Source organism: Semicossyphus pulcher, unplaced genomic scaffold (assembly GCF_022749685.1).
Source record: "Semicossyphus pulcher isolate SPU_LCO1_2020_fin unplaced genomic scaffold, fSemPul1.0.p SCAF_19, whole genome shotgun sequence".
NCBI classification, from domain to species: domain Eukaryota; kingdom Metazoa; phylum Chordata; class Actinopteri; order Labriformes; family Labridae; genus Semicossyphus; species Semicossyphus pulcher.
The window spans coordinates 4,192,592-4,208,571 of NW_027211692.1; the positions used below are offsets into that span (position 1 = coordinate 4,192,592).

The 15,980-nt window shown below is 42.8% G+C and overlaps 2 protein-coding genes across 2 annotated transcripts in view; one reads left to right on the forward strand and one right to left on the reverse strand.

Annotated features, from left to right (window-relative positions):
- The window catches only part of eml2 (EMAP like 2), a 29,148-nt gene extending 25,403 nt beyond the window's left edge, over positions 1-3,745 (reverse strand). The window contains exon 1 of the mRNA XM_069668253.1: positions 3,456-3,745. Within this exon, the coding sequence (XP_069524354.1) occupies positions 3,456-3,579 (124 nt within the window). The 5' untranslated portion in view covers positions 3,580-3,745. The remainder of the gene's footprint in view (positions 1-3,455) is intronic.
- A 1,691-nt stretch (positions 3,746-5,436) lies between these two features.
- On the forward strand, positions 5,437-10,743 carry rhbdd1 (rhomboid domain containing 1). Its single transcript, XM_069668715.1, has 9 exons — positions 5,437-5,745; positions 6,214-6,311; positions 6,801-6,965; positions 7,243-7,522; positions 7,868-8,000; positions 8,874-8,962; positions 9,214-9,279; positions 9,434-9,577; positions 9,677-10,743. The coding sequence occupies exons 3-9, from the start codon at positions 6,813-6,815 to the stop codon at positions 9,787-9,789; spliced, it is 978 nt and encodes a 325-aa protein (XP_069524816.1). The 5' UTR covers positions 5,437-5,745; positions 6,214-6,311; positions 6,801-6,812; the 3' UTR covers positions 9,790-10,743.
- The last annotated feature ends 5,237 nt before the right edge of the window (positions 10,744-15,980 follow it).

Consider the following 15,980-nt stretch of genomic DNA (forward strand, 5'->3'; position numbering starts at 1 on the left):
GGACGATGGTTCTTTTGATGCTTGTCGAGGAAGCAACAAAAACAAATCCTTATCCTTTGTTTACTGCTCCTTATAGTCACAGATGGTTGGAGTTTACCTCAGCAGGATCATTCAGATAAACCTTTTAGTTAGTCGGCATTACAGAAGCTAAACTGACTCCTTATCTTGCCCTACACGACTCGGGCGATCAACCCCACATCTGATTAAACTATAAAACTGCAACGGCACAATGCAAAGCGTATCGGCTGGAGATGTGACCAGGTGGCCGAGGAGAGCAGGCCCGATAAACGCACTGTGGAAGATCTCTGGTTACAGAGAGAGGGCAGGTGGCAGAGGAAGAGACAGAGAGAGAGAGAGAGAAAGAAAAAGGCAGAAGGATGGACATGACAAAAAAAGAAGCTCGCAGGACAGATGCTGCTCTGCTGGGATGAACGGAACATCCACACTCCAGCTCAGCATGTCAGACAGGATGTCAGCTTCCACACACAAACACGGTCAGCTCTGCCGTCTTCTTGTTGTCCGCACGCACTGCTCAGTCCTGCAGCATCACAGCAGAGTGAAACACCTCATCACCGTCTCCCTCCTGACTTTGTGTTCAGGCTCAGTTCACACTTCACACAGGTGTATTTCCAGCATCTTTGTCAGCACCTGTTATATTAACTGTTTTCTGTATCATAACTCATGTTTTACTTCTGTTTAGGGATGCACGATATTGGATTTTTTGCCGATATCCGATATGCCAGTATTTTCCAACCTTTTTTGTTGATTGCCAATCGACACCGATACATTAGGCGCATGTTTTTTTCCACCCGATTGCAGAGAACATCAAGTCTCCCCTGTAGTGGAACTGATATGCCTACTCTCATTGTAGTGGTTCTCTGGCAGGAGATGGGTGATTCAATGTGTTGAATGAATGAGATTTGGCTCCTCGCATGGCCAAGCTGAGCACAACCTCGCTGTCCGCTTCAGAAACTTTGAAACCTGCCTCACCGCAGACGTCTCGCACCCATCGTCATGCTTCATGGAAGAAGTTGCTGTGGTAGCATTGCGTCGAGCTTCTTTAGGGAATCATGGAGCATTTAGGCAGACTTAAAGCTCTGTTTTATCTGTGGAAAATATCGGCGGAAAAATGACATATCTGCCCATACTGATAATGTGTCGATAATATCGTGCATCCCTACAGCTGCTTCACGCCTGCCATCTCAGAGGTGTCAGGCATTCAGTTATCTTCCAAATATTTTAGCACTACAAGCAACTCTTAAGCAGTGTTTTCCTGCAGGTCACGACCTTAAAAGGTTAAGAATAAATAAATAAGTAGCATCTAAATCCCGGCTTGAAAATGGAGCATGCAACATGATGAAACACAGTGGTTTATTATGAAAACCAAGCCTTCCCAACATTTGGGAACCTGCAGACTGCGGGCGAGGTGGTCATATTGTGGGGGGAGAGTTCAGGCTTAGTGTGCTTAATGAATCCTCTCAGCTCCACAGAGCGTTTGACCTCTGAGTGCAGAGAGGCATGCAAAGAAAAGACTGTTTTCTTTTCTCACATATAAATACAATACCTGGAAATGTGAGCAAACACTTTCAGGCCTGTTTTTTGTAGTTGTTAGGACGTACCTGAGAAGTGCAATCACCTACCTATCTTAATCTTAATTTGTCAAAGTCCTAAATCATTAATTATCCTATGTCTGAGCATTTTGCACATCCCTCTATCCCCATGAGAGCGAATGGTGGTCAGAAATAGGACAGCACAAACCTCCTGTGAGTCCCAGGAAGCAGAATAACAGCTGTCTCCTTTCAGCAAGTGAAAGTTCACTTTAATTTCAAGCAGAAAATGTCCTCGATGTAAATGTTCTTTGGGAAAGAAAGGACAAAAGTATGGAAAATATAATAAAGATGTACTTTGATGATCGCAGACTTAAATCCTGTTTTATTTTGTATTTACTACTCGTATAAAAGATGTATGAGAAGTGCAGACGAAGCCGCGTCCTGCACCAGACAAAAGAGAAATGACTCGCAGGTTAAGCAGCTGATCCCTCACTGCAGGACCATCTGTCACTCAACAAGCTCCTCTCTTAACCTGCAGCTGACGTCAAACACTTCATATTTCATTTTGTGTTATTTTAACACCTGTGCTAATCTCCTGTAGAGCTCAGTGATCAGATCCTGCGCTTTCGTTTTACAGTTTATCTTAAATCTCAATGACCTATGAGGAGCTGCAGGAGGTTTTGGACCCTCGACACTCACCAAATGGTTAACGTGGCACATGTTACATCTTGGATAACAAACACCACAGCGCTGACCAGACTCCCATGACCCCTCGCTGTCTCTGCACCTGCTGCTCAATATGGCCGTCTGTGGAGTTCAGACGACTGCAGGGACGGTGTGACAATCCACGGACACGTCTCTCTTTGATAACAACATCAGGTTACCTGCATTTGTGATAACTGTATCTACTCAGTGTCAAACAGCTGGAGGAACATCACTACCATGTTCAGCTGGCAGAGACTCGTTTGACTAATCAGCCACAGTCCTCCATTGTCACCACAGATACGATCTGGCAGCAGCAGCAGGAATATTTGCATCATATTTGTAAAGCAGGATGTGACAGATACAGAGACACACAGCTGCAGGGAGACGGACATCATGTATTCAAATACAGATAAAAATATAGCTGCAAAACTGTGATCATAAAACATGATTCTGTTTCATGGTGATGAGCAGCACCCGTCCAGCCTGTCTGTGTTCTGTGGACTGACAGGAACGTCGATCATATCAGAGGTAAATGACACTGACTCAATGATACCTGGTGGATTATTAATGGTAGATATCAGGATGTTATGTTGCACTCTGTAACCTTAAACCTTAACTAAACTCTGATGGCAACATCAGGCAGGAAAAGCACCTGTCTGACTGTTCGCTGACTGTGCACCTCATTGTACAATAACATCAATACACTAAGATAAACCATAAAAATTAAATACTCCTGTTATTTTCTTTTGCATAACACCCATATATCATTGCTGGCTGTCTTACCATTTGAGCACATCATATTCAGAAATATATCTTCATCTATGTCAAAACGAAACTGAAAATGTGCCAGAGAAAATGCTAAATTATAGGAAAATAATGTATCTGCAAAGGAAAAAAGCCTAAACGAGGTGAAAATATGGCCTGCCGAAACACAAAAACAAACAAATATATTGCAGGAATAACTGAGAGGATCACATTCAACTGTACATTTAATCACATTCATATATAATGCATCCTACCAGGCTAATTTGCGCAGTCACAACACATAAGCAGCTGGTAATGTTTCTTTTTCCCAGTGTTTAAATGTAATGTCAACACGTCTTTAGGTAAATGTGCGCATTTTGAAACACGTTCAGCGCCTTTCACAGTAAAATCGTTTTTTTCTGTTGTGTCAAATGAGGTGAACGAGAGGCGGCTCACCGTTGTTGCAGTACTGTAGCAGCAGGTTGGTGCTGTCATACAGGCTCCCACACGAAGCTATCCGCTCCGACATCATTCCCTCTTTTCTTTTTCCTTCTTTCTTTCCAGCTTTTCCTCCTGTCATCAGCTTCTTCGTCCTTCGTTTACCCCTCTCCGTCTTTTCTTCACGGTGTCACCCCTTCTGTCTCCCCCACATTCATAAACAGACAAACAAACACACACCTTTACCTGCCCCAGCCGCCCCTCTAGTCTCCCGCTACAGCTCACTGCCGGCGTCAAGTCGCACACTATGAAACAAATTACACTTCCGCTTTTCAAAATAAGAGTCAGACCTACAGGCACCACTTTACCACTTTCTTGGATTTTAAATCAATTTTCAACTATTTTAAGAAACAGATGAAATAGACTTTTTTTTTTTAACATTGTTCCGTCTTTCTGCTCTTACAACAGTTTTTATAGTTTCACATAAAAAAGAGATCGTGCCTGTCTCACATGTTTATATAATTTGTTCATGACTCCAAGCCAATTTTTCCCATTCGGTGTTTTTTTAATGTTTTGAATTGTAACTCAAACCCAAAATATAAAACATTTCATTACTACCGTATCTGACATGAAATGTATATCTTTTTTTTTCTCCACTGGTTTACACTGTTTAACGTTTTAAATTCGTCCTTAGCTTTTAAACAGTTCCGCATTGACCTGCTTTTGGAAACGTGTTTTTGCCTCTAGATAAAGATAGCCTACACTGTTGTTTTGGCAAACTATTTCATTTTACTACTATAAACTTAATATGATTTCATTGTGCAGAGAGAACATCCGGTTTCCGGTATCAATATACTTGACACTCGCTGACTTGACGAAAGATCCTCTCCTGTGTCTGCCTACCGCTGTTACTATAGCAACAGCCTCTCCACCAGCCCCGATTCGTGATCATTGGAGGCGGCAGATAGACAGAGCTCAACGTAACTGAACTAACTGCAGTTTATTTGAATAAAACCGGAACTGCTGAAGTCGGTTGTAAACACACGTCTTCTGTCCGGATAAAGCTCATGTTTCTGAAAAGAGAAAGGTGATCCCGGTGTCGTTGTGTTCCTAAATAATTAATCGGGAAACGGTGTGTTACACTTTGCGCACGTGTTCGGAATTGCTGCCAAAGACTATTCAGGCTAAGCAAGATGCTTAACCCGCTCACATGAGGTAAACATGTCAGGCTTCTTTTATATGGGTACCTGCTTTATTGTTAAAAAATAATAATAATAATACAATGCTAAGGTCAAGACCCAATACTTTTGCAGCCCAACTGATCTTCCTCAGCAGGTTAACATAGTAAAAATTCTTGAATGTCTTGACTCTTTTTCAGTTGACCGGGTGTCAATTTCTAGGTACCTAAAAAACCAAAAGGTATTATAGGTCACTTAACTCTATACATGTGCACCATTAATCCTACCCAAATGTCAGAATTACGATCATGTAATCATTTTACAAGTTTTTTTGTATGTATGTAAAAATGTTCTTTTACTGTTATATTGATATATTTTGGAAGTACTGACGTCAAATTTGATATGACTTTTTTACCAATATAGAATACTTTGAACTATCTTTGTACACTTATTTAATAATGTTGCAGTTTCGCACTGTGGCCCCTGGAGGGTAGTGTAACTCATATCAACCGCAGTATTAAGCATTAACTTGCATAGTCGCAGAAACGAAACTAATTCAGGGTTTTTTTTTCCAGGTGCGTTTACTTATGCAGTAAATGTTATTGGTAACAATACTATTAATGTTCTCTTTGAACACTGTCAGAATCAGAAACTGTTGAACATGCTAAAAATCTAGAGAGCAGTGGATCCATAATGCGCCTGCGCCAGCTACCGAGCATTGTTATTGTCACGTGATGGTAGACCCAAGGCGACCAACTGTTGTCATGAAATAAAGATAGTACTTTGGGTATCCCAAGATATTATACAAGATAGGACAGGGTGAAAATACAAACATTTATTATAAGAGGAACGATTATCACAAAAAAAATAAAATTAAGCTGGTAGCTGCCGTCCGGAAGCGGAAGTAACCGTTTACGCTTAATACCGCGGGATAGAAGTTACTCTTAGTTACTGCCAGATATGATGAAATACAAAGAAATAAACTCCGCTGACGTGTGGCTTAGATATATATAAGTAAAACTTCTGCAAGTGTAAAATCATGCCGATGTAATGACGAGCTTAAAACAACCAAATAGTGTTAGTATTAGCATTAGCCAAATCATAACAGAGGAAGCGCCCTGAAAGCTGTGGTATGTAAACTTCTTCACAAGTCAACTTACTTAATTCAAGTCACATTTTCAGCGGTTACATTAACATGTTGGGGGATTTTACGCTTTGTTGTTAAAATGTGACGTTTTGTTAAGAACATCTTAAACTCCGTTATTAAACAATTGACTGTATTTAGCCTAACTTTCGCAGGGGAACGTTGGCTAATATATAGACACTCTACAACAACTGTCGTTGTAACGTTAGAAATAGTAGATAGCTCTAATTTTTTTGTCTCTGGATGACGTTAAGACCCAAAAGTGAAAAAAAAGTGGGTCACATAATATCTATATAGTCAAGGGGGTCTTTGTAAAGCTTCTGACTCTTAACAGACATTACACACGTTTTACTCAAGTAAGAAACAAGGAAGAGAATACTGAAGCAGATAATCTAGTATGATTAAAGTGTTTTTAAGATGCTTTTAAAGATTTCCCTGATCTGTTTTCTCTTAGACTTTGTGAGTGTTGGTTCCAGACTGGAGGAGCAACACCAGCCAAAGCACCTTCAGCCTTCTCCTTGGAGCATAACAACTCTTAAATCAACTTAAATAGTGAGTCTCCTTTATGTTAACTTAGCCAAATGGTGGTATCTGTTTGAGGCACACACTCCTGGAACAAATTACCAGCATGTATCAGAGACTGCGACAACTACTTAACCTTTAAAAAAACACTAAACATTGGTTAAAAACAAACCAGTCATGCACTCATGCATAACATCTGTCTCCTCCTCTGATGGCTTCTTCCTGGGGGTTTAGGGATCATCTTGCATATTAACCAACTTATTGTATGTGGGTATGTTATTTGTCATGTAATAAATGTGTCCATTCTGTATGTAAAAGTGTTTGTGAGCATGTCTGTGTGACATTTAGCTATTGTGCTACTTCCGGCATATTTAGTTTGAAGCGTATTGCTGACGAGGTTGATTAGGGTGTCAATGTAATTCAATAAATAAATAAAAGCACAGCCAATGTGTTTGCTGTGTCACCATGTTCGCTCACTTCTTACAGCTGAAAAGTAATTCCGCTGTTGTTTCTTCTCAGGTTGTTTTCAGCATGAGGAACCGCCAGAGGGGATCCCATCTGGGCCTGCTGCTCCTGGCCTCCCAGCTGTTCCAGGTGGGCTTGGACAACATCCCCCCAGTAACTCTGGGTGTCCTGGGACTCAACGCCTACCTTTACCTGTTCCCTGCAGCTCCACTGATGAAGGTAAGGCACTAATACAGCACTATAAACAGAGAGAGGGTGTATTATTTGGACAATTTTAAAAGCTTATACAAATACTCAGTAGTACATAGGGCAGCAGAGCGTTTGATAGTTGATTGATGTTTTATTATGAGTTTGACAGAGTTTTAATTAGCAGCTGATATTGTAAGGGGTTACTGAAGGACTGTGCGTCCTGTAGAAATTACACGCTCCATTGTCGTATACTAAATTAACTGATATTATTATCATAATATAAATACTGCTACCCATCCACTCCTAGGCCTGTGTGAGTGTCCAGCAGGCGTACTGGTATAAGGACTGGCGCCGCCTCCTGCTGTCCCCGCTGCATCACGCCGATGATTGGCACCTCTACTTCAACATGGTGTCGTTCCTCTGGAAAGGGATCAAGCTGGAGCGACGGCTGGGTGGAGCCTGGTTCTTCTACCTGCTCTCAGTCTTCTCTCTGCTCACCGGAGTGGTCTATCTGATGCTGGAGGCAGCGCTAACAGAGCTGACCCAGGATCAGTCCTACAGCATGACCTGTGCGGTTGGTTTCTCAGGTAGAGACAAACTGTGAAACTCCACAAACACGTACAATATAAAGATTTGACTGCTGGTCAGCCTACTTAAACCAGATGGAAAAACATTATAAAAACACATTTTCCTAATAATGAATCTAAACAAATACAGCAGGGTGTTATTCAAGCTGAATATTTATATTTTTGATTTGATTGATACTTAATTTAGTAATTTAATGAGTTGCATTCTGTCACCTTCATTACATCGCTGTTTTTTATTCACTTCATGTCTCCTCACACCGCACAGCCCACCACTAATCTTTAAACTCCACAACCAGCATGGCAACATTTCCTCAACCCTCTGTCTGATCGTCTTTCTTCTTCTAGGTGTCCTGTTTGCCCTGAAGGTGATCAATAACCACTACCACCCCGGAGGTGTCACCTATGTGATGGGTCTCCCTCTATCCAATCGCTACGCCAGCTGGGCGGAGCTTGTGCTGATCCATGTAACTTCACCTGGGTGAGTTTCCTATCAGCAATCTGTTAAAGTCGAGGTGAAATGAAAAATGTCATTGTAATCCTTTTAGATCACATCCCCGGTAACATTGTGCATCTATTTGACAATAAAGTCCCCAAAAAATACAGAAAATCAATTTCTTCATATTCTTATATCAAAATCTGATCATTTTTTCTTCCGGTAAAACTACATTTCACGCGTGCTTACGTAAGTTAGCACCAAACAATTTCAACCAATCAATCTGCAACATTTAGCCGCAGAGCACCAAGAACGCTCGGTCAGTTAGCTAGCTGCTGCGCTGTGGAGAACGTCTGTATACGCCCACTTCTCAACGATCTAATCAAATCCCTCTAACGATATGGCACTGGCAGGGTGAATGCTTTTGGGACCAATTTAAACAGCCGTTAAGCCAGTGTTTTGGTAGAGAGCCCTGACAGTATGAGTTTCTTTTATAGACTAGAGCGAGCGAGAGACGAGAGAGTCTGCAGCTGAATGTGTAAAACTTTCTTCACCACAGTAATCTTAAATTAAAATGTGGTTGCCATACAGATGAGAAGATTTGTCAGGAACAAGCAGCAGTTCTTCCTGAGGAAGCTGATCTCTCCCTGTAAGCCGTGTGCAGCTGCTTCACAGAGAATTACTGGTTTTTACATTATGCAGAATCTGGTCGCAGACACTCAACATCCAGACTTTGTCCATCCTGAATAATGTTTTCAGCACTTGTTCCAAGATGCAGAACACACAGAGGGGAGGGCAGCCATCCTATCATTGGGCACCTTCCTCATAATCACATGCTGTCTCATGCTATGAATGAAAGTGTCCAGCAGATGGCAGTGTTTTATTAGATAGGACCTGAACTGTGCTCTGCTCCTTCAGGACCTCTTTCGTTGGTCACCTGGCAGGTATCCTGGTGGGTCTGCTTTACACTGCTGGACCCCTGAAGGCCATCATGAAGAAATGTGCAGGTCGGACTGTTTGAGTCTGTGTGTAAATGTGTGTGTTGACTGCGTGTGTATTGCATCACATATTATTTCAGAAGTAGAAAAGTTCTATTTTAACTTTTCTTTTTGTGATTTGGGTGATTTGGGTCGTGTGTTTGCCTCATGTCAGTCCGTGTGCAGATCCGTGTTCCACAGTATTGATTAATATACAACTCTTAAGTGCACCTTAACAACCCTCTGTACTGATTTAGTCTGTTTGTGTGTTTTTAAACCAGAGCTTGTGACATCGAGCGGATATAACTCCCAGCCCGGTACATACTACAACTCCGCAGGCTCATCAGGTACTGAGCATTCAGGGAAAGTTATTGAACAGACACACAGTCAGAGTTTGACACATTGTTTAACTGCTGCTCGAGGCTGAATTGTCGATGCTTATACAGTGTGTTTCTGTGTGTTTGTGTGTGTTTGTGTTTGCCTCCCTGCCTTGACTTGCAGGCTACAGTGGTGCTGGTGGAGGACACTCAGGATACCGTCAGCATGCACCAAACTACCCATCAAATCCTTCAGCAACGTACACGGGTGGACTGACGGAGGAAGAGCAGATGGATGCAGCCATCAGAAACAGTCTGAATGATGGAGGTGAGGGGCGAGAGGGATTCAGAGTGACACTGAACTCTTAACGCTTTAAACTGAAGTCAGGGTCAGTTAGAATCTCAATGAATCTATGTTGTTTTTTAGGATACACAGGCCAGAGGGGAGCTCCTCCTCCTCCTCCTTACGGTTTCCACCTCCCTGAGGAGGGGAGCGCTGAGGAGATCAGGATGAGGAGGCTGAGGAGGTTTGACAGATGAGCTGCTCGGCAGCGGACGGGAAGAGAGACAATTCTGCGACAATCAGAAGAGGAGGAGGTCCCTCCTGAAGCTTCAAACTCTGCTTCCACTGGCTGAGGAAGAGCGCGCTGAATGACAAGGTCACATGACACGGCTCGATCACTGTGTGGTCTGACCCTCGAGTGTTACCAAAGAGTTAATGTTAGCCAGGGAAGGCTGCTTCAGCAGGTGTGTACCATTACGATGAAGTTATCTTCTCATATGCAGCTTCTGAACGGAGACTTAAAGGAAAGTTTTTTGTATTTGTGATATTTCTTTGTACTTTCTGGCCAGTTTCTGTTTCTCTCTCTTGATGCATCATTTATAAGCAGGCACCAAACATCCCTTCAGATGCCTTAAAGTAGTTTTTAGTTTCTCAATCCAAACCTCACCAGAGCAGGTTAAGGTTGTCTTATTATAATTGTCAGAACAGGATGAGATGAACAGGAAGACTTCATGCTGCAGGTCTTTGACCCTCTGTGGTCTGAATAGAGAAAAAGCTTTAATATTCTGTTCTCACAATAAGAAGAGAAGTTTCCCACGTGTGACATTCGGTCTTAAACTGAAAACTCGATGAGTGAAATGCAAATTGTCCTACGAGGAGAGTTCAAACATCTTTTCATGTCTGCTTCAAAAGTACAACAAGCACCTTAATAATCCTGCTGCGTCTCTTCAGGCAGATGAGAAGCTGGAGTTTAAATGTTTAAAGGAAATTAAATTCTTTTTTCATGAGAAAAATCTGAACTGGAAATTATTTCAGCTGGTAGAAACCAGCGATATGTAAGTGATGCTTCTGTAAAGTGTTTCCTCTCGTTATGCTTCAGCTCAACTCTCCTCAGATAACAGAACACTGTGTAAGCCATACGTAACCATTAGCCTTCTATTATTGTTGCTGAACGCTGCCTTGCTGTCATCAACAGAAACACATCTGGTTTTATAAACACTACATGTGTAATAAATGTTCTTTTAAACAACGTGTTTATGAGCTGGTACCATCACCAACACACTCACCAGGAAAGCACAAATCTGAGTATCCTCATGTATTATTGATAACCTCCAAACTCTTCATGTGGAGCGACGCGTCATTCTGAGGAGAAGCGTGAAGCTGTGCATAAACTTCTTCATCAGCCTCGACAACAGGAGCGTCTAGACTTTCTACAATGTCACCGCTCAGACTGACACTGACTGTAAGCAAAGTTTAAAATGCAACGTTGAAGAAGTACATCGCTGGCTCTGATTCCCCTAAAGCCCCGAGGCATGATGGGAAGTAGGGCATCTTAAATTAGAGCCAAGAAAGCCAGCGAGCCATCACTCCGGATGGGTTTTGAAACTGCATTAGAGATGATCGCCTTGCACCTCCCAGGCTCTGTCATGGCTCCTCAAACAGGAAGTAAAAGGTTGTTAGTTAATTATCCCAACTCAACGTGACAGTAGGTGGATGTAAAACTGTTCTGACATCAGATGGATGAGACAGTTTGCATGGTTTGATTTAGCATACTGCCAGGGGGAGCGTGGGAGCTGAGTGGAGCAGGGGACGCTGGCAGAACATGAATGGGGGAGTCTGAAGAGTGACAGCGGGTGTGACAGGACGGGGACAGGGATGACACACACCGCACAGCAGATACCGCCAGCGCTGTGCGTGTGTGCATCATGGCCTCACAGTCAGAGAGTTACCTGGCATGTTGCTGTTTTTTTTATGTCTTTCAGTGTGTCTGTACGTGTCAGGAAAGTTGTGTCTCAGTTATCTCGCATCACATCTCGTCTGTGAACACATCTGACTGTAAAGAACGTCCCCTGCTGTGAGACTGTCACTCAGCGTTAGAGACAAAACTGTAACAGAAACACTCAATCCTGCTTCAGGTGACCGTTCAGAACGAAGAGGAGGCTCAGCATGTCTGCTGCATACTCAAACTGAAGCTGGCGTCTGCTGATGGACTGAACCTCTTGAACCAGTAAACTAATTAACATCAATCCTAAATCAGTACAGAATTTGCAGCATGAAACACGGCGATGACACGAGGAAATGTGGGCTAGCAGCCAAAGAGTTGTTAGGTTACGTGACGATATCTTTTTGTTATGAAACAAACAAACATAGTAAGTAACTAAAGTGCTTTCTTTACATTGATTCAGTGTGTTAAGCCGTTCATGTAGTTGTGCTGAACAGACACAGCAGAGGTCTGACAGAGCTCCCCCTCCAGGATTGTTCACACATACATGTTGGCCCAAACACACAGAAGACATGTGAGTGATTTAATCTCCATGGGAACGTTGTGCTCACACTTCAGAAGAATGGATCTTGTACATACATACAACTTCCTATCTAAATAATGGATGATGTCGCTATATAAAGGAGAAGGCTCGTAGTAACACAAAGTGGTTCATGTTTAAAATGTTATATAATACATTTTTTTAATCCTCACTTTTGACGTTATGCTTTTGTTCTGGTCTCAAGAAGTTGATGACCAATTTAACTTTTACTTAAAGTTATAATCTGGAAGATCTCAGTTTCGTTCTCCTTGGCGCCACCTTGTGGTGATAAACTGTAATTGTGTGGGGACACTTCCCTCATATCCAGACGTCCACGGTTGGCTCCGGTTGTAACTCTTGATTTTCCTGGCTGACGGTCGCTTTCCTTTTCAGACTGTTTGCTTCATCTGAGCGTCGAGTTTGTTTCTTTTTCTTTGGATTTTCACTTCTTGTTGAAGTTGTATCTGTAGTCATCCATCTTTTCTTTGTTTGTTCAGCCATAGTAGATTACTGTTTACTCGCAACACTTGCAGAGAGCGGAAAAGCAGCCGCTTAGCTCCGCCTACCCTCTCTGGCAGAACAACCACTGCTGGCTGATGGAAAACGCGTCACTAACTGGGCGCCGCTTGTGATTTATTCAGTGAAAGTCGCCACAGACACCCAGTCTGTAATACTGCAAATGCAAAGGCTTTCATCAGAGGGCCATCGGCTCAATCACCATTGTGTTGCCTCATTCAGCGATAGATAGACTTAACAGACATTTATTTAAATGATAATCTTTGAGATTATTACTTTAAAGGGGTTTTAAGGTGTTCTCAAACCTGGACCCTGTCTACATATTTTGGGGTCTACATGAGCGAGCGAGCCTGATAAAAGTTCCTCCACTAACAGTCCTTGTTATGCCGCTGACAGATTATCATTAAAAGTGACAACATTACAAAGACGATCCCACAGAGTCTCAGCCTGGAGGTGGCAAAAAACAGCACTTTAAGTGGACGTACTTTTAGTGGGCGCATTGGCCACCAAGGATTGTGTGGCAGCCATGACAGTCTGTTTTGTGGCTGCCAGTTGAGGCAATCTACCGCCATGACGTGCACTATGAGTCACTTACACCCCAGCATGTTTAAAAGGGCTCAGCTTTGAGATCAATGGATTTTTATAAAGTAACCTTAATTATTCTCGAGTGCAGTTTCTGGCCTCTCGGCTCACCTCTGTGCCTGGTTGATAAAAAGCGTGTGTTTAAAAATGCAAAAATATGAAGTAATCATGATTAATATTTAAAGAGCTACAGCCTGCTCACACTGGCAGGCTCCTGTGACTGAAGCTTGTTATGATCACTGTTGTAAAATGATAATCTGAGTGTCTCTCAGAACCTGGACTTGGTTCTTGAAGATGTTTCACCTCTCACGGAGCTAGAAATATATACGCCTAAAGTAATCTGAGTGATCACCTGTAGTTACCTGCCAACATAGCAGATAAATAAACGGTAAGCCTGGACGGTCAGTTTGCAGCGTCACAATGTATCAGAGGGAAGAGCTGCTGAGATAAAGATGTTACCAACACGACGACCTTGAGCCCACTGGTAACCAAACACACCATGACGGAGCTCTATTTCAGGCTGGGGCATGTAGGTGGCTTTAAAACTTGGTCGTGTCTGACCTAAAAACCCAACACTGTCCGACCGAGCTCAGCAGAGAAGTGCCCCCCTCTGCCTCGTGCTGCATGCCCACTCTGATCCCCACTCAATCCAACGTGAAGGTCAATTTGTCTTTGCATCTGCCAGAGCCAGCTGAGATCACAACAGACTCCCACGGGACCCATAAATATACCATCTCATAAATGAAACAAGCTTCTGGTCGGAGACGGAGCCATAGTTTCATATCACGTTCTCTCGCTCCCCGCAGTGCGGCGATTAACTTCATCAAATCCTGCTCAGCTCCTCGTAAAGTCTCGTGGAGAATGGTATTAACTTGTGCAGAGGTATAAGCCCAGGGCTAATTTTTAGAACAGTTTTATCACTCGTGTGCCAGAGTTTCATACCGCCGCTGATGACTAAAGAAACTTGCCACACTATTTATAGGATAATCTCATGAAATCCCCCCACCCATCACTCCCCACCCACCCTCACCCTCCCACTTATAATTATCCTGCTGACTTTGTTCTCCGCTCTCCTTGTTCTTCCCTGCCACACAGTGGAACTTAATGGAACTTCCTGTTTCAACATCAAAGGCCCTGCACACCCACGCGGGTGTCTACATGTCGATGAGAGCTCCGTTCTAATCAGCCACAGTAATATAACGCACTAAACCAATAAAGGAGTAAGTTCTTCCTAAAGGACAAGACGGTGAGGGAGTCGCTCAGATACAGACACTGTTCTCAGACGATGGCTAATCAGGCAGAACGAGTCAATTCAAGGAATCGTGAAAGAGTTTTCAGCATCGAATCCAGGCCTTTCAAAAGATAGTTTAATATGCATTTAGCCAGAATCAGCTGTCTTATTACTAAAAGCCCCCACAGTGACATCTAAGATCTAAGGCAGACACTTCTCTCATGTACAAAAGGCGACACAACTGAAAACAAAACTTGTCAAAAGACCATCGTCAGCACAACTTACCAAAATAAACACATTACCTTTGAGCATCGAGGCTGCGCAGGGCGTGATTGTTATTCCTCAGGTGTCTGTCTTTTATAACACCTTCTGTTTTTACGCAGAGGGAACTATATTTGTATTTACTGAGTCCTACATTAGTGTTTTATGTCCTCTCTGAAGGTCCTCAGATAAAATGCTGACCAAGTAAAATGTTAATTTAAGTTGTCCTTAACATCCACGTGGCTGAAGGTTACAATTACAAACCATACTTTGCCTTGAAGACTGTAGAAACAAACAACCAACCAACCTGGGAAACATCAGTAATTATAAACAGCTATTTATGAAATGCAGTTTGCAGCATTACGGTGGCCTTTAGGGGTCAGAAAACAATCATATCCAAATCATCAGAGGATATGCACATCACATATTCCACAGGTATGATCTAAAACAAGACAAGATGCCTGAGCTGCCTTTCACCCATCCCTCCACTGTTCAGAAAACTTAAAGCTCCTGTGAGGAGTTTTTTCGCTGCTTATGAAACAGACTGAAATTAATTCTGATTACTCTACATGATCTACAAAGGCAAACAGACCATCAGCAACAAGACTGATGATTTCTTTATAGTTATTTTTAATGCCTGAAGCTGCTGGCGGGGGGGGGGGTAGGTGTCAGACGAAGCGATTAACTGCACGCTGCCTTTGTGTATATTTTCCAGAGCAGAAATTTAAAGTGAGTGATACACATGACTGTTAAAGGTATAATAAGTAGGATTTTTCCAACACATTCAAACTGGGCCGCTCCTCCTGGGCTCTCCATCACCAGGAGCTCACTCTCACTCTCTTGTGTAAGACCACGCCCACCCCGCCGTTGCTATAGCATGCTAACTGCAGGTTACCTTTGCGCTTGCATGCTAACCGCGGTTAGCTTGTCCTACCCGGTTTGAGGCACCTACCTGTCCAACAGAAGGAAGGCCGCTCTTTCGCCATGTCCGCCGCTCTGAATGGGGCCCAGTTGCTAATCTGAACCACTCCCACACTCACCTGTACGCTGTGATTGGCTCTCAACCAACACACCAACACACATATAGAGGCCCATAAGTGATGATTTATATTATATTACATTTCTAAAGCCTATATTTTATTTTTATAGGAAAATCCTACTTATTACACCTTTAGAGAAAGCAGGATGAGATTTTTTGTTAAAAAGCTCCACTTCAGCTTGTACAGGACAAAATCAGCAGAGAGATAAGAGGTACAGCTTTGTCCACAGGGGGCGCCAAAATCAACACAAACTGAGAGTTCCTCACAGGAGCTGAAACCAAAAAACACCTAAGCTT